We start from the raw sequence: 15491 nt of genomic DNA, 5'->3' as shown, positions 1-15491 counted from the left end.
TGAAAAGAGCAGTTCCTGGGAGAGCTTCCAGCGTTTCATCATGTCCTGCAGTACCTTTCTGGTATTTCTGGCACCGCCTGCTCCTTGCTTGGTCCCTGCTGTGTGTTCGGACAGATGCCATATTGGTGCAGGCTGATTTTTTCCTAACAAAAGCTATATAACATACAGTAAAAAAGGAAATGCGCATCCTAGAAGAATACGAATCTAAACGGAGCCAGATGTAGGGCTGTCATGTTGGCTCTGGGCTTGAGTGCTCCCATTGAGCTGAATTAACTCTGCTCGTGATCCCTAAATATCCAGATCTAACTTGAGCAGTTTGCTAGAGCAAAACCAACTCCTGAAAAATACCCTGTTGCTTTCTGAAGCTAGTCAATGATGCTGCTCTTAATGCTTTTGTCAATTAATGTAAATATCCCTGTGTGCTCATGAGGACCCGAAGCACTCCCCTGCTAGATGTTTGGTTCCATTTTTGCTTTCTCCTAGACAATATGTTTTGAGCTGTTTATGATTTCAGTAACCCTGCTGGCACTGCTTTGCTACTTTTCCCTTCCCTCTGGGATTTAATATCTTCAGGGGAACTTTCTGCCTAGTCTGTTCCTGCTTTTTCAAAGGGGAGTTCTGAAGTACTTGAAGTACTGTTTTGAGCTCCCGAGTCATGAGAGTGTAAACTTTGTATGTTTTTAATCAGTCCATACGCCTGCCAAGAGCCGGAGATTAATGCTCTTTGATGCTGTAAACACGGGAGGAAGCACAGAGTGTGAATATCCTGCCCTGCTTAGATGATAGGAGCAATAGAAACGTGAAGCTGGGAGCCTTGAGCTCTTACCTGGAAGCACTGTGGCATTTATTTTATTGCTAAAATCTGCAGAAATATTAGGCTGGCACTGAGTCACTCTGGTTTCTTCATAGTCAAATGTCACAGCTGCAAAGTTTGCGTACAGTATGCTCAGAGCCTCAATTTCTCAAATAACTTCTGTGTATTTATACACAGTTCTCATTTTCCTTCCATCTCTGGCCCAGTTATCTGCAGATATCTTGTGTTCATATTTCACCTTTCTCCTGAGTATTTTGCAAAAGAAAATGCCTAGTACGTACACAAAACATATGGAAGTATGTGTGTATAGGTATGTATATAACAAGACATTGTGGCAGCCAGTACAGGAATGAAGCAGTCTTTAGCTCCAGCCAGGATTTAACAGATATCTCCTGGCCAGTGCTTAATTTTTCTTTTTAACTGCAGCTGCTATTTTTACTTTCAGCTCCTCTCTGGATTGCCTTACATTTCGCTACTTAGAATTTCATGAGTCACTTATCGCCTGTGACCATTCTGAGCTTGCTCTTCCCTGTGTGTGTTGATCCTTATTCTGACCTATAAGCGATGTGAAAATGCTTGTTCTTTCCAATATGCTTAGCTTTGTCTAAGGGGAAAGATGAGACACCTAAAGGTAATTTGTATCCCTGTCTCCACTCCGGTCTGACGCACAACTGTGCACTCTCTGCAGACTCCCTGCTACAATTGGAGAATGGGAACAGACTGACAAAATGGGGTAGGTGTTTTCAGCCTGACTTGGCAGAGATTCACTGCCTTCTGTGCCAGTCTCTGAAGCCTGGGCATCAGGTGATGGTGCACCTAAGCAATGAGATGAACTGATATTGGGCAATTGCTTTGTGCTAGTTCTGTGTGTTTTTCCAGAGATTGCTGCTTTTAGCACCAGTCTGTAAGCTTGTGGATACTGCTTTTCTGCTTCCAAGGAGGACTGCTCAGCAATTCACTCTGAGCAGGAGGTCCAGAGTTTATAGCTCTGCCACTATTTTCCATCAGCTACAGCCATATTTTTCTGTCCTGATCTTTTCCTCATGAAGCTGCTGCAGAATTATTTATGGTATTGTTTTGAAAAGCTACTAGAATTTGAGTATGGTAATATAAACTGTTCTACTGCTGTTAGCAAGCTGATGTTACACAGCACCTCATGCCACCACTGTGCAGCGAATGCCTTCACGGTGGGTGCGCAGTGTTACATTTGACTCTGTAGTTAGTGCTCTCAATGGGCTCTTAACCTCCAAATTTCATAAAAAAGAAATCCTTGCCTTTGCCAGTGAGAGCTTATTGACCTGAGAGTGCTGGACAAGGTACGCATGTCTGAGGTGGGCTGATCCTGTGCCCTTCAAATGGGGAACAGCCACACACTAAACCAGTTGTCCCAGTCTGCAGAGGGGAATAGCTACGAAGTTGTCTTGCTCTCATGCCCTCTCCCTCATCTCTTACCACAGTTTCTCAACCTGTGGTGCATGGCAGGCTCGTGATCAGTTACACAAGAAGGTAGTCCTTGAAATGAGTGCAGTGTGGTGCTTTTTTTTTTTTAAAAAAATAAATGCATGTTCCCTTGCAGGCTTTTGGGTGTTTGGGGAGGGGGAACTAAAAACCATTAAGTTTAGACTAATCTTATCTGGCTGTTTGGCAACACTGCACGAGCACTTGGGAGATCTTTTTCCATTAGGTAGGTTGTCCAGGGGTTAAAAAAAGCAGAGGAAGAATACTGCTCTTGACCTCTCTGTGCTGTATGTAAGCTCTTTTGCGTGCTGATATCTGTGCACATAGCTCTGCCCTGAGCCTTGGGTGGTCACCCAAGCCATGTTGATTTGGTGTGGTATTTAAAACTCACTGCATCCTGCTTCAGAGAGACTGTAACCACCTTCCCACCTCACCAGTCAGGCAGTCTGAACCGTTTCCTGACTTGGCCTTAATCTCTCATTAAAAATAAAACTTTGAGGCTTGTCAGTCTTGCCACACTGAAAAGTCAGGAACAGTTATGTACGCTTGTCCTGTCGGCTGTTTGTTTGGCACCATGGTGGTACACAGATAGGAAACTGCTGTCACAGTTGTTCAGGTAGAGAAGTGTCCAGCTGGCCTTACTTTATGAGTAAAGAGAGCCGACGTGGGCAAGCAGTGGCGAGTTTGGGATGGGTAAGTGGATATAAACTACCTCCACTCTGGCACATTCCCCAGAGCCGGTGGGAAGTCCTCTTACAGTTATCGCTGGTGTGGTCGGACCGTGCAGCTGACTCCCTGCTGAGCAAGATGATGCGAAGCCAGGAGGCTGGGATGTGCTGTGTTTGCTGGCACGCTGCTTTTCCTCCTTCCTGCGTGTTTCAGCAGGGCTAGCAGCACTAGCATCGCTTTTGAAGAGCTGTGCTGCAGGAAAAAAGTCTCTTTTGGGGACCTCTCACCTAACCTACCAGCTAAGCTGGCTGTACTTTGAGCTCAGATAAGCAACGGGCCACCTTTTGAAGCACCGCTTCTTGGATCGTAGCCTGTAGTTCCTGACTTGGAGGAGAAGCACCAAGGGGTACAGAAAGCTTGCTGCTGCTGTGGGCCAGTATTGTGCAGCTGGAGCTGCTGTGGTAAGAGCGAGGAGGCAGTCTCCAGCCCAGGTTTCTGATCCCTCTTATCTCCAAGTTTTGCATCTATTCTGCCTGAATAGTAGATGAAGGCTGTACCAAGGTAGGGGACCCTTTCTAAATCACTGTCCAGCCCGGTAGGCATAGTGATAGGGGAGCAACCGATGTGGAATAACCTCTTGCAGGAGCTTTCTGCCTAATAGCTCCACAGGACAATGAGAGGTGCCTTGGGAGTCCTCAGCGTTCCCCAAGTTATCCAGGTGTTTGGGCTCTGCCCCTTGGAGGAGAACTTGCTGGCAAAGCAGCTCACAACAGCGCATCGGTTCTGGTGGTGCCTTCCAGCTGTATCCTTTAGCCTGGAGCTGTTCAAGAGAGATGTTGACATCAACCTAAGTCTGAAATTCCTCCCTGTTTATCCACTGTGGTTTTGCTCACCTGGAGAGCAACGTTCAGCTATCGTCCAGCCACGGCATGTGATCCTCGGAGCAACTGCTTTGACCCAACTGTGGGTCAGTGCCCCGGACATTCAGACCCATCCATGCTTGGCACATAAGTGCGGTGAGAGAACTTCATTTCATACTGGAGTATGTCCAGCTGCTGGAGCTTTATGAATGTTCCTGTGTTTGCACCATCAAGGGATACTGACAGCCTTTCAGTTAGCTGATTTTTAATTTAAAAATGTGCTTCTCCTCAAAGATTTTGTCAACCCAGGGAGTGATTACTCCAGTGCTATTGCTGAAACACCAGCATTTTTGAAGGTCAGCATCTGCATATTGGTCTCAGCATCTTCCTGTATCAGAACAGATGTGTCCCTTTCTGTTGTGTAACACTTTTGTGGATGTACAGGGTTTTTTTCTGTTATCACCCAAAGGCTTTTTGTCCTTAGAGATTTTATGCAGTTCTGCTTTACCTTCAAAGGCAATCCTGGATCTTCATGTCTCTGTATGAAAAGGGTGGACTGCAGCCACTCTGCTGCTCGAATTCCTCCTAAGCTTTGGCTTTTCCAGGGTTCAGTGTGAATATTGTTTTAAAATGTTAAATTAAGTGTTTACAGCCAGTCCAGCACACAGAACCGCAACTGCTCAGGCTGTGACCTTGGCTTCACACTCCAGGCCATGATAAGAACCCAAAATCAAGAGCCTGTCCCTCAGCACTCTTCACGGAGTGCTCACCTGGAGTTCTGCGCCGTATATTAGTCGGGGTGTGCTGTGTTCAAGACTATGGCAGTAAACCTGCCCCAGTGTTTATGCTGGCTTGGGAGTTTTGTTTTTCCACTCCTGGCTTTCTCTTTAAATCAGAATTTCATTTTTACATGGATGTTTATGCTTACTTTCTTTTGTATTTGTAAAAATAAATACAGAGCAAATCAGTATTATTGGAGTGATGTTAGTGCTTTATCACTGCAGGTGACTTTACATTTCAAATAAAATGAGGAGGTAAGAGTTTGAGCTTATTTCTGGTCGGGAAAAGGAAGGGTATGAACAGAGCTGCTGTTGGCCTGGGCAGTGTGTGTCTGTAGGAGAATGAGACTGGGGGGACCTTGAAGAGTTGCAAGATGTGGCAACAGCCTAGGAAACGAGGAGTGCAGGGAGATGTTTGTGTCCTTTCTTGAAGAACAGCTATTTCATTTGCGAAGCTGGAGACCGAGGACAATGTGAAAGAAGGGATTGTTCCTTGCCTGGGTGAATGCAAAGATGACAGAGAAGAATTACAAATCTCTAGCAGAGAAGCTGCTTGAGCGGGCAAATTAATCTCATCTCCCTGGATATTGAGTGCAGCTTAAATGCTGAAGTGTATGAATGAAGAGTTGACCAAAACCTTACAGGTGGGTTTGCAGCACAGCCTTGCCCAACCAGCTGCAGGTGGCTGTGGTGGAAGGTACTAGGAAATAGGTGAGATGATCAGAAAACCAAAATGAGAGAAGGCAGAGGGATGCCTGTGTCTAGCTGGGTTAAAGAGAGCCAGTCTGTGTCCCAGGCACCAGAACAAGGAGTATTTAATTCAGCAGGTCTACACATTTCCGTCCTATTCTTGTAGCTGGTGTCTTCCCCCATCCTCTCTTCTATTCTGCTTTATCAGAAACTTAACTTCCCCCCCCGCCAAGAGAGAGACAGGATTTATAATCGGGATTGGTGCTCGCTGTAGCTCTCCAGTGCCGGCATAATGCATCCATGACCTGATTTAAACTTATGAGAGCTGCCATAATGTAAATATTTGATGGAACTACAGCTTCCCTTTTTAAGTCTGCTTCAGTTTTTCAAGCTAAATCATGGCAAGGTGTTCCTGAAAGACACTTGTTAGCGTGGAGTTGTTTATGCAGTTCGCTGTTCTTCTTTTAGAGATTGTTCTGGCTTCAGGCATCGTTTCAGCCTTGGGTTGTATTTATGCAAAATCTGAGCAGTACAAGTAAACACGAAATTATATTTGTGTCATAATACATGGAAAGAGAGGGAGTTAAATCCATATGTCAGATCTTACCCCAGATGGGAACCATGCTGTCACTCAAATCGCGATCGCTCCTTGTTTGGGCAGAGATGATACATGAGCGCTACTGCAGTGTCTCGCCTGGAGTGGCTGGATAAAGGTGGTGAAGGTAGGGAGTTTGCCGAATGGTAAACGATGACTGCTCTGAAGAGCAACCTTCTGTGTGTTTTTAGTGCTGGAAGGAGCTTTTTAAAAGGATTGAGTCAATATCCCAGACCTAAACTTCATACCCATTTTTATAAACATGGACCTTTGTCAGAAGGAATAGTTGCTATTAGCTAAAGTAGATTTCTGCTTATTGCAGAAAGGCGCCATTCCCACATGGGCAGTGTTTGTAGGGCTCTACAGGCTGCAGGATGGCGGTACGACAGAGGAAAGAAGGTTTTATTTTAAGTTCTGAAAAAAAGCGATGCTAAGATCTGGAAGAAGCTTAACCTGGTATTGATCAAGGGTTGCAGCAGTCCTTCTGGGCAGAGCCCAAATGATTTGGCCAAGCCACCCAGAAGCGTAGGAATACTTGATCCATTTGGCAGTGAAATGACTGGAAAACCCAGCTTTCTGTCTCTGCTCCACGTCCGTTCTGCGCTGGGGACCTGTCCCGCACCCAGGTATTTGGGTTCCTCCTATTGAAAGGAAAGGGAAGAGTTTGGAAGCTGGATTCTGCATCCATTCACAGCCGTCACCTGAAACACTTAACTTTGCTTTTGGGGTGGATGTGCTTTACTTCTACACAGGCTATGGTGCCAAGTATGGTGTGTTATAATTCCTTTAATATCTTTGTTTTATAAACTCTATTTGTGGGAGAAGAGGGGGGTGTTTTTGAGGTGCCATCTGTCTTGAACTTGAGGTTAAAGTAGGCAGCTGGAAAACAAGGTTTACCCCTAGCTGCTGCTATCAGATGCAGTCTTTGAAGTGTGAGGCATCTTCTGCCACGATGTCGTCAGTCTTGAAACCACAAGATTTTTTTTAACAATATAATTTGCAAGTCGGAACAAAGGAAGCACTATCAAATCTAGACATCTGAAATGTGTACAAAGCCAAGATGAGCTTTCTCATTCTAGACCTTGCATCTGAGCTGTTTTGTTTTCTAGGAGACCAGAGGTACCAACTGATGAATTAATTGCTGTATCGATGCAAAACTTGAAGTATTCGCGCTCTGCCCCTGAATGGCTTACAAATGTAGACTAATATTGCAACTTCAAGTTCATAGAAAATCTTTGTTGGGAGACATTTAAAAAAAAAAATTAACCTTAAAGCAAATGTTGAGCTTAAGTTTTGTATTTTAGTGTTATTCAAAAGATCCTTGCAGCTTTTAAAAACACTTCATCAGATGTGGGTGCTCGATTGTGCTGATGGACAGTTCTTTTCAAGATAATAGTGAACCACAAAACCTTTGCGGTAGAGTTGTGCTATAAGCAGAGGGTTTTGCTGAATTTCGAGGGAATGAACAAGGACCCTAGGGTCAGAATGTTGCCTGCGTATTTTAAAGGTTACATAGCTATATATAGCTAAGGCTGGGTTTTCTTTGAAACTAGTCAGATGAGTCCTTGTTCAGTAAATTCCAGACTTCTCTTGTATTAAACAAAAAAACCAAACAAACAACCTTTGGCTGTTTTCTGCTATTTACCAGTGTGTCTCTTTGCAGGATTCATGAATAAAATTTTCCATCCCAACATTGACGAAGCGTAAGTAAATCCCTCGTGTGTAGTTTTTCTAAGGAGTTTGTCTAATTGTAACTGCGTTTTGGCTTCATAGTAGTATGGTGATGAGTTGAACAGTGCTTCATCAGAGTCCAGAGTGGGGGATTTGATAGAAGTAGATGTTGTTGCAAGTTAACTTTCAGGAGTGGGTCAGGCTGCAGGCAAGACTGGAGAGCTGCATGCTGCAGACTCTCTTGCAGATGTGGTCTTTGTATTGCAACGTGCTTCATTTACAAAAAATTCAAGGTTGCCAGTCCCCCTCCTCATTGGCATCATGCCGGCTTTCTAGAAACAAGGAACAGTGTCGGCTAAGCCATAGCTCCCTCTTTAGCTGAAGTTCATGTCTATACTAAAATTCTGCAAAACTTAAGATGTTTTGCCACATTTTTTTCAGTTAAGGTTTGTTAAGGGGAGCCACCTATGCTTCGGTCTCTCCAGCAGAGCCCCACAAAGACTAACTAATTCAGTAATGGCTCCAATTTACTTCCTTTTGTGCAGAGTATGAAGATTCGTGTAGTTCAAGGCTGCCCCTCTATTAACCACAAGACAGGAGTAAATCATAGCTTATCTGAAACACTGGGGCAGAGGCAGGGCAGGGGAAGGGAGGGGGTAGATTATGTTAAATCCCCAGAGTATTTTTGAGTGTGACTGTGTTTAATTCCATCCTTTCCGTATGTTTCAGGTCAGGAACTGTATGTCTAGATGTAATCAATCAAACTTGGACAGCTCTCTACGGTGAGTTTGGCATTTCCCTGAAAGCTGATCACGTGAACATCCGGATTTGGTGTGTTAACATAACACAGCGTGCTGGAGACAGATGATCTTAGGTCAACTTTTGGTTTGTTTGTTTTGGTTTTTTTTATTTTATTTACTGAAGTTTTAGACTCCTTACTGAGCCAAGATCATGTGAAAAATAAGATTTTCATGTGAAAATACTTTCATAACCTGTTTTTATGCCAGAGAGGTGAAAATATTCCATAAACCTCACAAAGGATCGCTCAATCCATTGCTTGGCATTGGCTGGCAACTGCACAACAGCACCCTGCCGTGATTCAGCATTGAAAGAGAGGAGTGACCGTATCCAAAGTGAAACCTAGTTCCAGCTACCCCATCCACGTTTTGTACATGCATTCGAGCTGGTATTCTTTGTGCACGAGGTGCTTCTACAGAAGATGGCACCAGAAACCATTCCTGTTTGTCATGGCAGCATCGTTTCATTGCAGGCTAGGAGGTGGTATTGCATCTAATGACTGCACTGCTTGCTGCAGAATGTTTTGGGTTTCCCATTAGGTTGGTTCTGGCTATAACTCTCCTTTTTAGAGATATAAAAAGATCAGCTGGTAGCTGAAGACCTATTAAAATAGCACTTAGGGAAAGCTGTAATTGTTAAAAGGAATACAGCTGCGTATCTAGCCTAGGTTGGCTGCATTTTAAAAATGTGAACTTCAGATGTTACAATTATGCTTTGTGGAAGAGTATTCAGGGAAATGCGCACATCAAATTCTTCACGTTCTTCCATGAAAAACTGATTTTACCTACGTAAGTTGAAGCTTTGAAGCAGTTGCTAGAGAGACGAGCTACTTCACCTTCCTTGCCAGCGCAGTTTGTAAGGAAATACCAGACTCAGTGAATCCTGGGTGAGAAATTGCTATAGCAACTTGTTGAACTTTATTCCTCATCAGAATGCCCGAAGTCCTCATGTAGTAGATCCATGGCATACACTTCACATGGTTCTGTTGTGAGAGATCAGCTTAGCTGTGACCCAAGTGGTGTTGCTAATGGAGGAAGAGGATGCTCTTGTGTCCTGGGAGGATCTGATGCCAGGCAGAGGAATTAAAGCAGTATTAGCAAACCAAGCCCTCTACTGGGGATGAACCTGCATGGTTCAGTCGGCAGCAGAATCCAGCTCAGTGCAGCGTGTGCTGCTGTTCCACAGCCTTAAATGCCACCTGCAGATCGTGGGGATGGCTGGACAAAAGAAAATTGCTCCAGTGTAACTGTGGTGCTGGTTTTGTCCTCTGGCAGTTTGGGTTCTGCTTTGGAAGCCATGCATGGATAGTCTCCCTGTTCTGCAGCACCCTCTCACAGACAGTCACAGTGAGGTTTCTGCACTATTTCCAAACAATTTCATAGGAGGGCTTTCTGTGAGAGGTTTCTTAATGAGTGCTGCTGTATTTTTGTCATTTTTATTGCTCGTAAAGGTAGAAAAAACAACTTTGGTATTTTCTGAGCTTGTGATGTGTTTGTATCAGCAAGATATTAATACAAAAGCTTCTCCATTTTTCCCTGTGATGTCAGTGATAGGTGTAAGGCAACTTGAAGGTATCAGGTGTGTATTCTGTACAGAGCACTTTCTGCAGTAACTGGTGGAACTTGGCATTAGAAAGTGCATCGCTTGACAATCATCTTATTGCAGACTTCCTTTGCCTTGCTGCAGCATGCCTTGAAGCTGCAGGGAGGACACCGGGATGACTGCGTTCACTCTGCCCCTTCACTCAGAAGTCATCAACACTGGAGTGCCTACATCACCTCTTCACTTCCAAGGCTTTGCCTCCTTGTCTGAAGTCAGGAGGTGACCTGTTTCCGAACATGAAACGAAAAGGGGGAAATAATATTCCCCGGTGCCTCTCGGCACAGCTGCGTTGTTCAGAACGTCACCCCTTTAAACCAGAGCTCTCCTGTGCTGCCATAGGAAATGGGTCAGATAATTCAAGGAGCAACTAAGGTGGAAGAGACCCAGAATAGCTACCAATAAATTAATGAGGACCTTGTGGTTAAGTTCCCTCTCCTTACCTAGTGCAGTATCAAGGCCTTAGTGCTATGGTTGGGCTTCCTGCACATGTTCAGCTAGTTCCTGCTAAACCAATGCTGCTTTTGGGGATTTGAAAGAAGGGGGAAATTAATGAGGTCACTTAAAGAAAAAAATAAAATAAAATCCCTGCAGTGTGTCCTGTGAGCTATGGTGGCCTTTCAGGGCTCTGCTTGCTCAGCCTATGTGAGACTTGAGTTGTCTAATGGCCACAAAGAGGTACTTGATCTAAGCCTGCTCTGTGGAGAGACTTGTCCCAAGAGCAGGTGGTTTCACAAACTAAAGTCAACTTCTTGCTGACGGTGGCTGAACCCAATCCCTAGGAGGTTTAACTGGTTTACCAAGGGCAAGCTGCTACCATGGCAGAAAATATTCTTGTAGAACATTCTCATTGTTTTTTGTGGTCCCTTTTTGGTCCTTCTTCCAGCTACTCTTGTGCTTGCTGTTGTGTAGAAGCAGCTGGCTGCTCAGTGTGCCAGCCATAGCAAACTTGGTCAAGCAAGGTATGATGTGTGCTCTAAAGGGCTCTGTCACTGTCCTCAGCTGATACTGGAAGGGGCAACAGCTTCTATATAGCAGAAAGAGATTTCAGGGTAAAAGCACCTAGTTTCTTAGTGGTGTCCCTGCATAGTAGAGACCGGCCGATTGCTGTCCACAGCAATCGATGTCATCATTTTTTGCAATTGGGTGATGCAGTATCAGCTATAATGAACCCTGTGCTCCTGAGTATATAAAGCCATGGCCTTTCCTCCTGCTTGACAGGGTTTATGCTGAATGGGTGACTAAGGTAGTCGTAGCACAGTGTCTGTACGTCCTAGACGTTTTGATGCAGGAGGGAAGAACTGATAAAGCCTCGAGTCTCCTTTGATCTTCTTGAGCAAGATCTGAAAGCATATGTGTTGGTAGATTTGCAGAGATGGTAACGTCAGGCAGTGGCGATGATCTACCTGGACCCACCGTGCAGCTCTTCTGAGGCTGTATCTTTGCTGGCGATGGAGTTAGAGCCTGGTTTTCTGTGGCTGTGGCCCGGAGCCAGAGTAACTGCTTGCACAGGAAGGGCACTTGGAGATCTCTCCCCCTACCTGCCCACCCATTTTGATGAATCTTTTAGAAAGTTAAGGGCTCTGAGGTCCCTACCCTCCGTCAGATCTGGTTGAATTTAGCAGTTCCATGAGGCTCGGCTCAGGAATAGTCACACAGCCTTGTTCCTGTAAGAGGCAGGTTGAGATGGTTAACTGCTCACGTGGTGGATCCTAGGGAGCATTGGGCTTCCCTCTGGCAGCTCCACTTTGATCCATGCTAGAGGGGATGGGTGATGCTCATCCACAGGCAGGATTTCTCTGCCACCAGGAAAGAGACACTCCCTTTAATTAGGGAGGAAAGGGGGATCCTGATAAAAGACATGTAGAATATTCACAAACAAAACCCAACAGAAAACCCCACGTAACAAATGCAGGTCTGCCTGTATCAGCAGCTTTGCAGTGGTTAAAGCAAAACCTGGCACGCAGCCCTGCGCTGGGGGTTTAATCTGCTCTGCGTGGGTGCGCGTGGTCCTTCTGAAGCCCCCGAGGAGAAATGATGACGCAGGGCTTGTTTCTGAACACCCCCACCGCTGAAGTGTGGTACTTGTTGTCTTAGGGATGTGGGAAGAGGGTTTCGTGTATCCACAATTACTCATCGGCACCAGAAGTATGTTTCCTGTTGTGGATTATTTAGTGACAGATGCCAACTGGCACCAAGGTGTTAATGTGAGCTCTTCACATTCTGCAAATTGTTTTGAGTTGGAGGAGGGACTTGTTGGTTGCTCTTTCTATTAACACAATCATCTAAAGTGCTCTGGAAGATGCTTTGTGCTCGAGATATGTCAATTTAGTCATGGAACATAAGACATTTAAAGATGGCAATAGAAGAAGGCAGAAGTAGGAGAAGAATTCAGTGAGGGGTGAAGCACAGCGCTGTTTGTTTTTCTTTTTTCCTTTTGTTAAGCCAAACAGGCTGAGCCTCCTTGGGAACCAAGACAATTGTGTCCTTCCTCTTCTTTGCTTAACCCACAGATATCTGTATCTACGTTGTTGGGATGTCGAGTAGTTTGTGCAGTTAGCTGAGGAGCTGCAGCATACCTCCGGCAGCAGCAGAAGCTCTCTTACCAGCTGTGTATGTGCTTTCCCTGATGCACTTTCCTTTATTTTAACTTGTGCCCAGATTTTCAGTGCATTTGCCCTTGAAGCTTTGTGCTGCTGTTCCAGGTGCTTGTGGGATGGTTAATCAGACTGACTGTGAGTCTGTGGACATGAACAACTGTGTCTTTCGCTTGCAGATCTCACCAATATATTTGAATCGTTCCTGCCCCAGCTGCTGGCCTATCCTAACCCTATAGATCCTCTAAATGGTGACGCTGCAGCCATGTACCTCCACCGACCAGAAGAGTACAAACAGAAAATTAAAGGTAAGGGTGTAAATAACATATTGCAGAATCGGTGGCGTTACTGTGATTCCACCCTGGGGGAATGAGGACTGCCTTTGCTGCGTGTTTGTGTGTCAGTGCCCCTTCCTTCCCATTACAGGGGCCCCATCCATTTTAAATGGGGGTAGTCTGAGGTAAGGGGTGGATGAACCACTGCTGCGGTGTACGCAGTATGTGGGGCAGGGTTTTTAAATCAATTAGCAGACCCTAAGCAGGGAAGGCTGTAAGCAAACTGGGTTAGGATTCAACATGGTTTTGAGAGATCAGAGAAACGATTTGGAAGAAAAGGTGTGTGACCGAAGGAGGGACAAGGAAAAGTGCTAAACTGAAACAGGAGCATCCATTTGCACGATTAGTGGATAGAAAGTGGCTTGTTAGCAGTTCTATGGAAAGTGATCTGAGAGCAGCAGTCAAGGAATTGGTGATGCTGTTGCAGAAAGCACTTTTGTACTGTGACAGAGCAGGAATTTTTGGTAAATGCCAAGTAATCCTTCCTCGCTACTTCCTAGTTCAGCCCAGGCTTACTAGTGCTGTGCCTGGACTGCCATTTAAGAAAGCTGCAGAGCAATTAGTAAAGTCTGACAGGGTGTAACGGGGGCAGATGGTCTTGAAGATGTGTCTTAAGAGGAGAGAGGGAACGAATTGGAGGAGTTCAATCTAGAGGACTGAACAGGGTTCGTGTCAAAGGTGCCTTCAAAGAGGAAGGGAATGATTTATCCTGTGATCAGCGTGAGCAGGATGTGGTCGCAGGCGTGTAACTCGGCTGGGGGAGCCCAGGCTAAACATTAACAATGACTGGTGAGGGTAGGTGAGCTTTGGCAGAGCTGGCGAGGGTGCTGGTGTGTCTGCTCTTGGAAAGGTTGGAAGGACATGTTAGACAAGGCTGAGGAATAGAGTCAGTACCTCCTTGGGATCCGGGAAGGCTCCCAGTAAGGAGACTCAAATACTTTGGATAATCCTAGCGATAGAAGGACTGTCCTAGCAAGCTAGTACGTGAGATGCAAACTGAATTAGTTTTGCAAACATAAGAAATAAGATAAAAAATAAGAATTGTACTTTAAATTTGTGCTCTGCCTTCCCTAGAATCAGCTGCATGCAGACAGGAGCAGGGCATCATTTCTTGATGTGATATGCCTATGGCAAAGCCATGGACTTTATCTCTCCCTTGATCCAGTGAACGCAATCAGCATTTAATCCAGTGGTGGGAAATTTACAGCCTTTGGCCCAGATTTGGTCTTCAACTAAGTTTTTAAGAGACCATGACCACCTGATTTTCTTTTTTTTTTCTTTTTTGGTTACTGAATAACCATAAGACTTGTTTGTCTATGGGAGCCCTGCCAGAAAGGTTTGCAGGGCCTGTTCAGCAAGGAGAGCCTCCATGAGCAGCACGATCTAATTGCCTTTCCAGCGTGAGGTGATGTAGCAGCTTTCCTAACGGAGCATTGTGAAAGCTCGGTCTTGTTTGGAAAGCCCAGGTATCCCAGAAAGACGTGGGATTTGGTGGTGGAGTCCTTCCGTCAGCTCTGCCACATCACTCTGGAGTGGTTAAACCTTGAGTCACTTTGTTCTGATGCGAAATGACTCTTCATCAGCTGCAATTTTTGTTTGAGGGCAGAACTACAAATGAGGCCAAGCAAAGCTGTGATTTAAATACTGAGTTATTCAGCCCACTTTGCTTGACTCCTCTGACAGCTGCCTGACAGGATCGTAAGAACTACCCTGCAGATCTGGCCTGCTCAGTATCCTGAAGTCCACTGCCTTTTTTTTCACATGACAAAGCTTCCAGGCAAAATGGTTTGTCAGATAAAATCTCCAGGGCCAACACAAGGGACACTTTGGGTGTCCTCTGTGCTTTAATGAAACAGGAATAAAAAAAGATACACCCTGGAAAAAAGCAAGTAAACTGATGCTAGCCACCAGCAGGTGCTTCAGGGAAGATCTGAGGACATCCCTCAGGGAGGCTAAATGGGATAGTCTGCTCCCTCGTTTCCATCCTGACAGCCAGGTACAGGCCACAAAGATGATCTGGAAGGAGTTATAAGTGCTTGCAACGTGTCTCATTTTCCATATACCCAAGAGTCCTGCTTCTGCTGTCTCTTCCCAGACTTGCGTGACAAGTATGAGATAGAGCTAAACACCGTCGTTCCTCATATTGTAGCGTTTTTAAAAATAACCTTGGACATGTTAAAATTGATGCAATGGATTGTAGCAGCTTCTCTGCTCTGGGAAACTCAGTAGTGCAAATACATAATTTATTGCTGCTTTTCTTCATTTTTTAGTTATGAGTGCATAGAACAGTTGTTTGACATAGTCATAGTGAAGAGATGGGCGTAGGCTTAGAGATGTGGCCCAAGATTTGTAGTTCCTGTGATTCTTGGTATGAGACCCAAACAAGTAAGGATTTATTGTGAAACTTGTAAATGTCCATTAACATTACCAACATACAGCTGGAGACTGTGATTCTTAGCATTAGAGCCTTCAGGAAGATGAAGTAGTTCATGGACGCAGAGCCAAGTGCTCCTTTAAGATCTCCCTGACAGTCCTTGGTGTGATGGTTTGCCTGATCGCTGGCAGAGCACCAGAAGGTGGGCTTCGGATACGCAAAAATGGCTCAACATTTGCTTGTGGTGAGCTG

The 15491-nt window shown here is 45.1% G+C and overlaps 1 protein-coding gene across 2 annotated transcripts in view; it reads left to right on the top strand.

Annotated features, from left to right (window-relative positions):
* UBE2H (ubiquitin conjugating enzyme E2 H) overlaps positions 1-15491 on the top strand; it is a 52666-nt gene that overhangs the window by 32254 nt on the left and 4921 nt on the right. For both annotated transcript variants that reach the window (XM_075512081.1, XM_075511996.1), the window contains 3 exons: positions 7529-7568; positions 8266-8318; positions 12710-12838. In XM_075512081.1, the coding sequence (XP_075368196.1) occupies positions 7529-7568; positions 8266-8318; positions 12710-12838 (222 nt within the window). The remainder of the gene's footprint in view (positions 1-7528; positions 7569-8265; positions 8319-12709; positions 12839-15491) is intronic.

Source organism: Mycteria americana, chromosome 1 (assembly GCF_035582795.1).
Source record: "Mycteria americana isolate JAX WOST 10 ecotype Jacksonville Zoo and Gardens chromosome 1, USCA_MyAme_1.0, whole genome shotgun sequence".
NCBI classification, from domain to species: domain Eukaryota; kingdom Metazoa; phylum Chordata; class Aves; order Ciconiiformes; family Ciconiidae; genus Mycteria; species Mycteria americana.
This window is presented reverse-complemented; position numbering and strand designations above follow the sequence as displayed.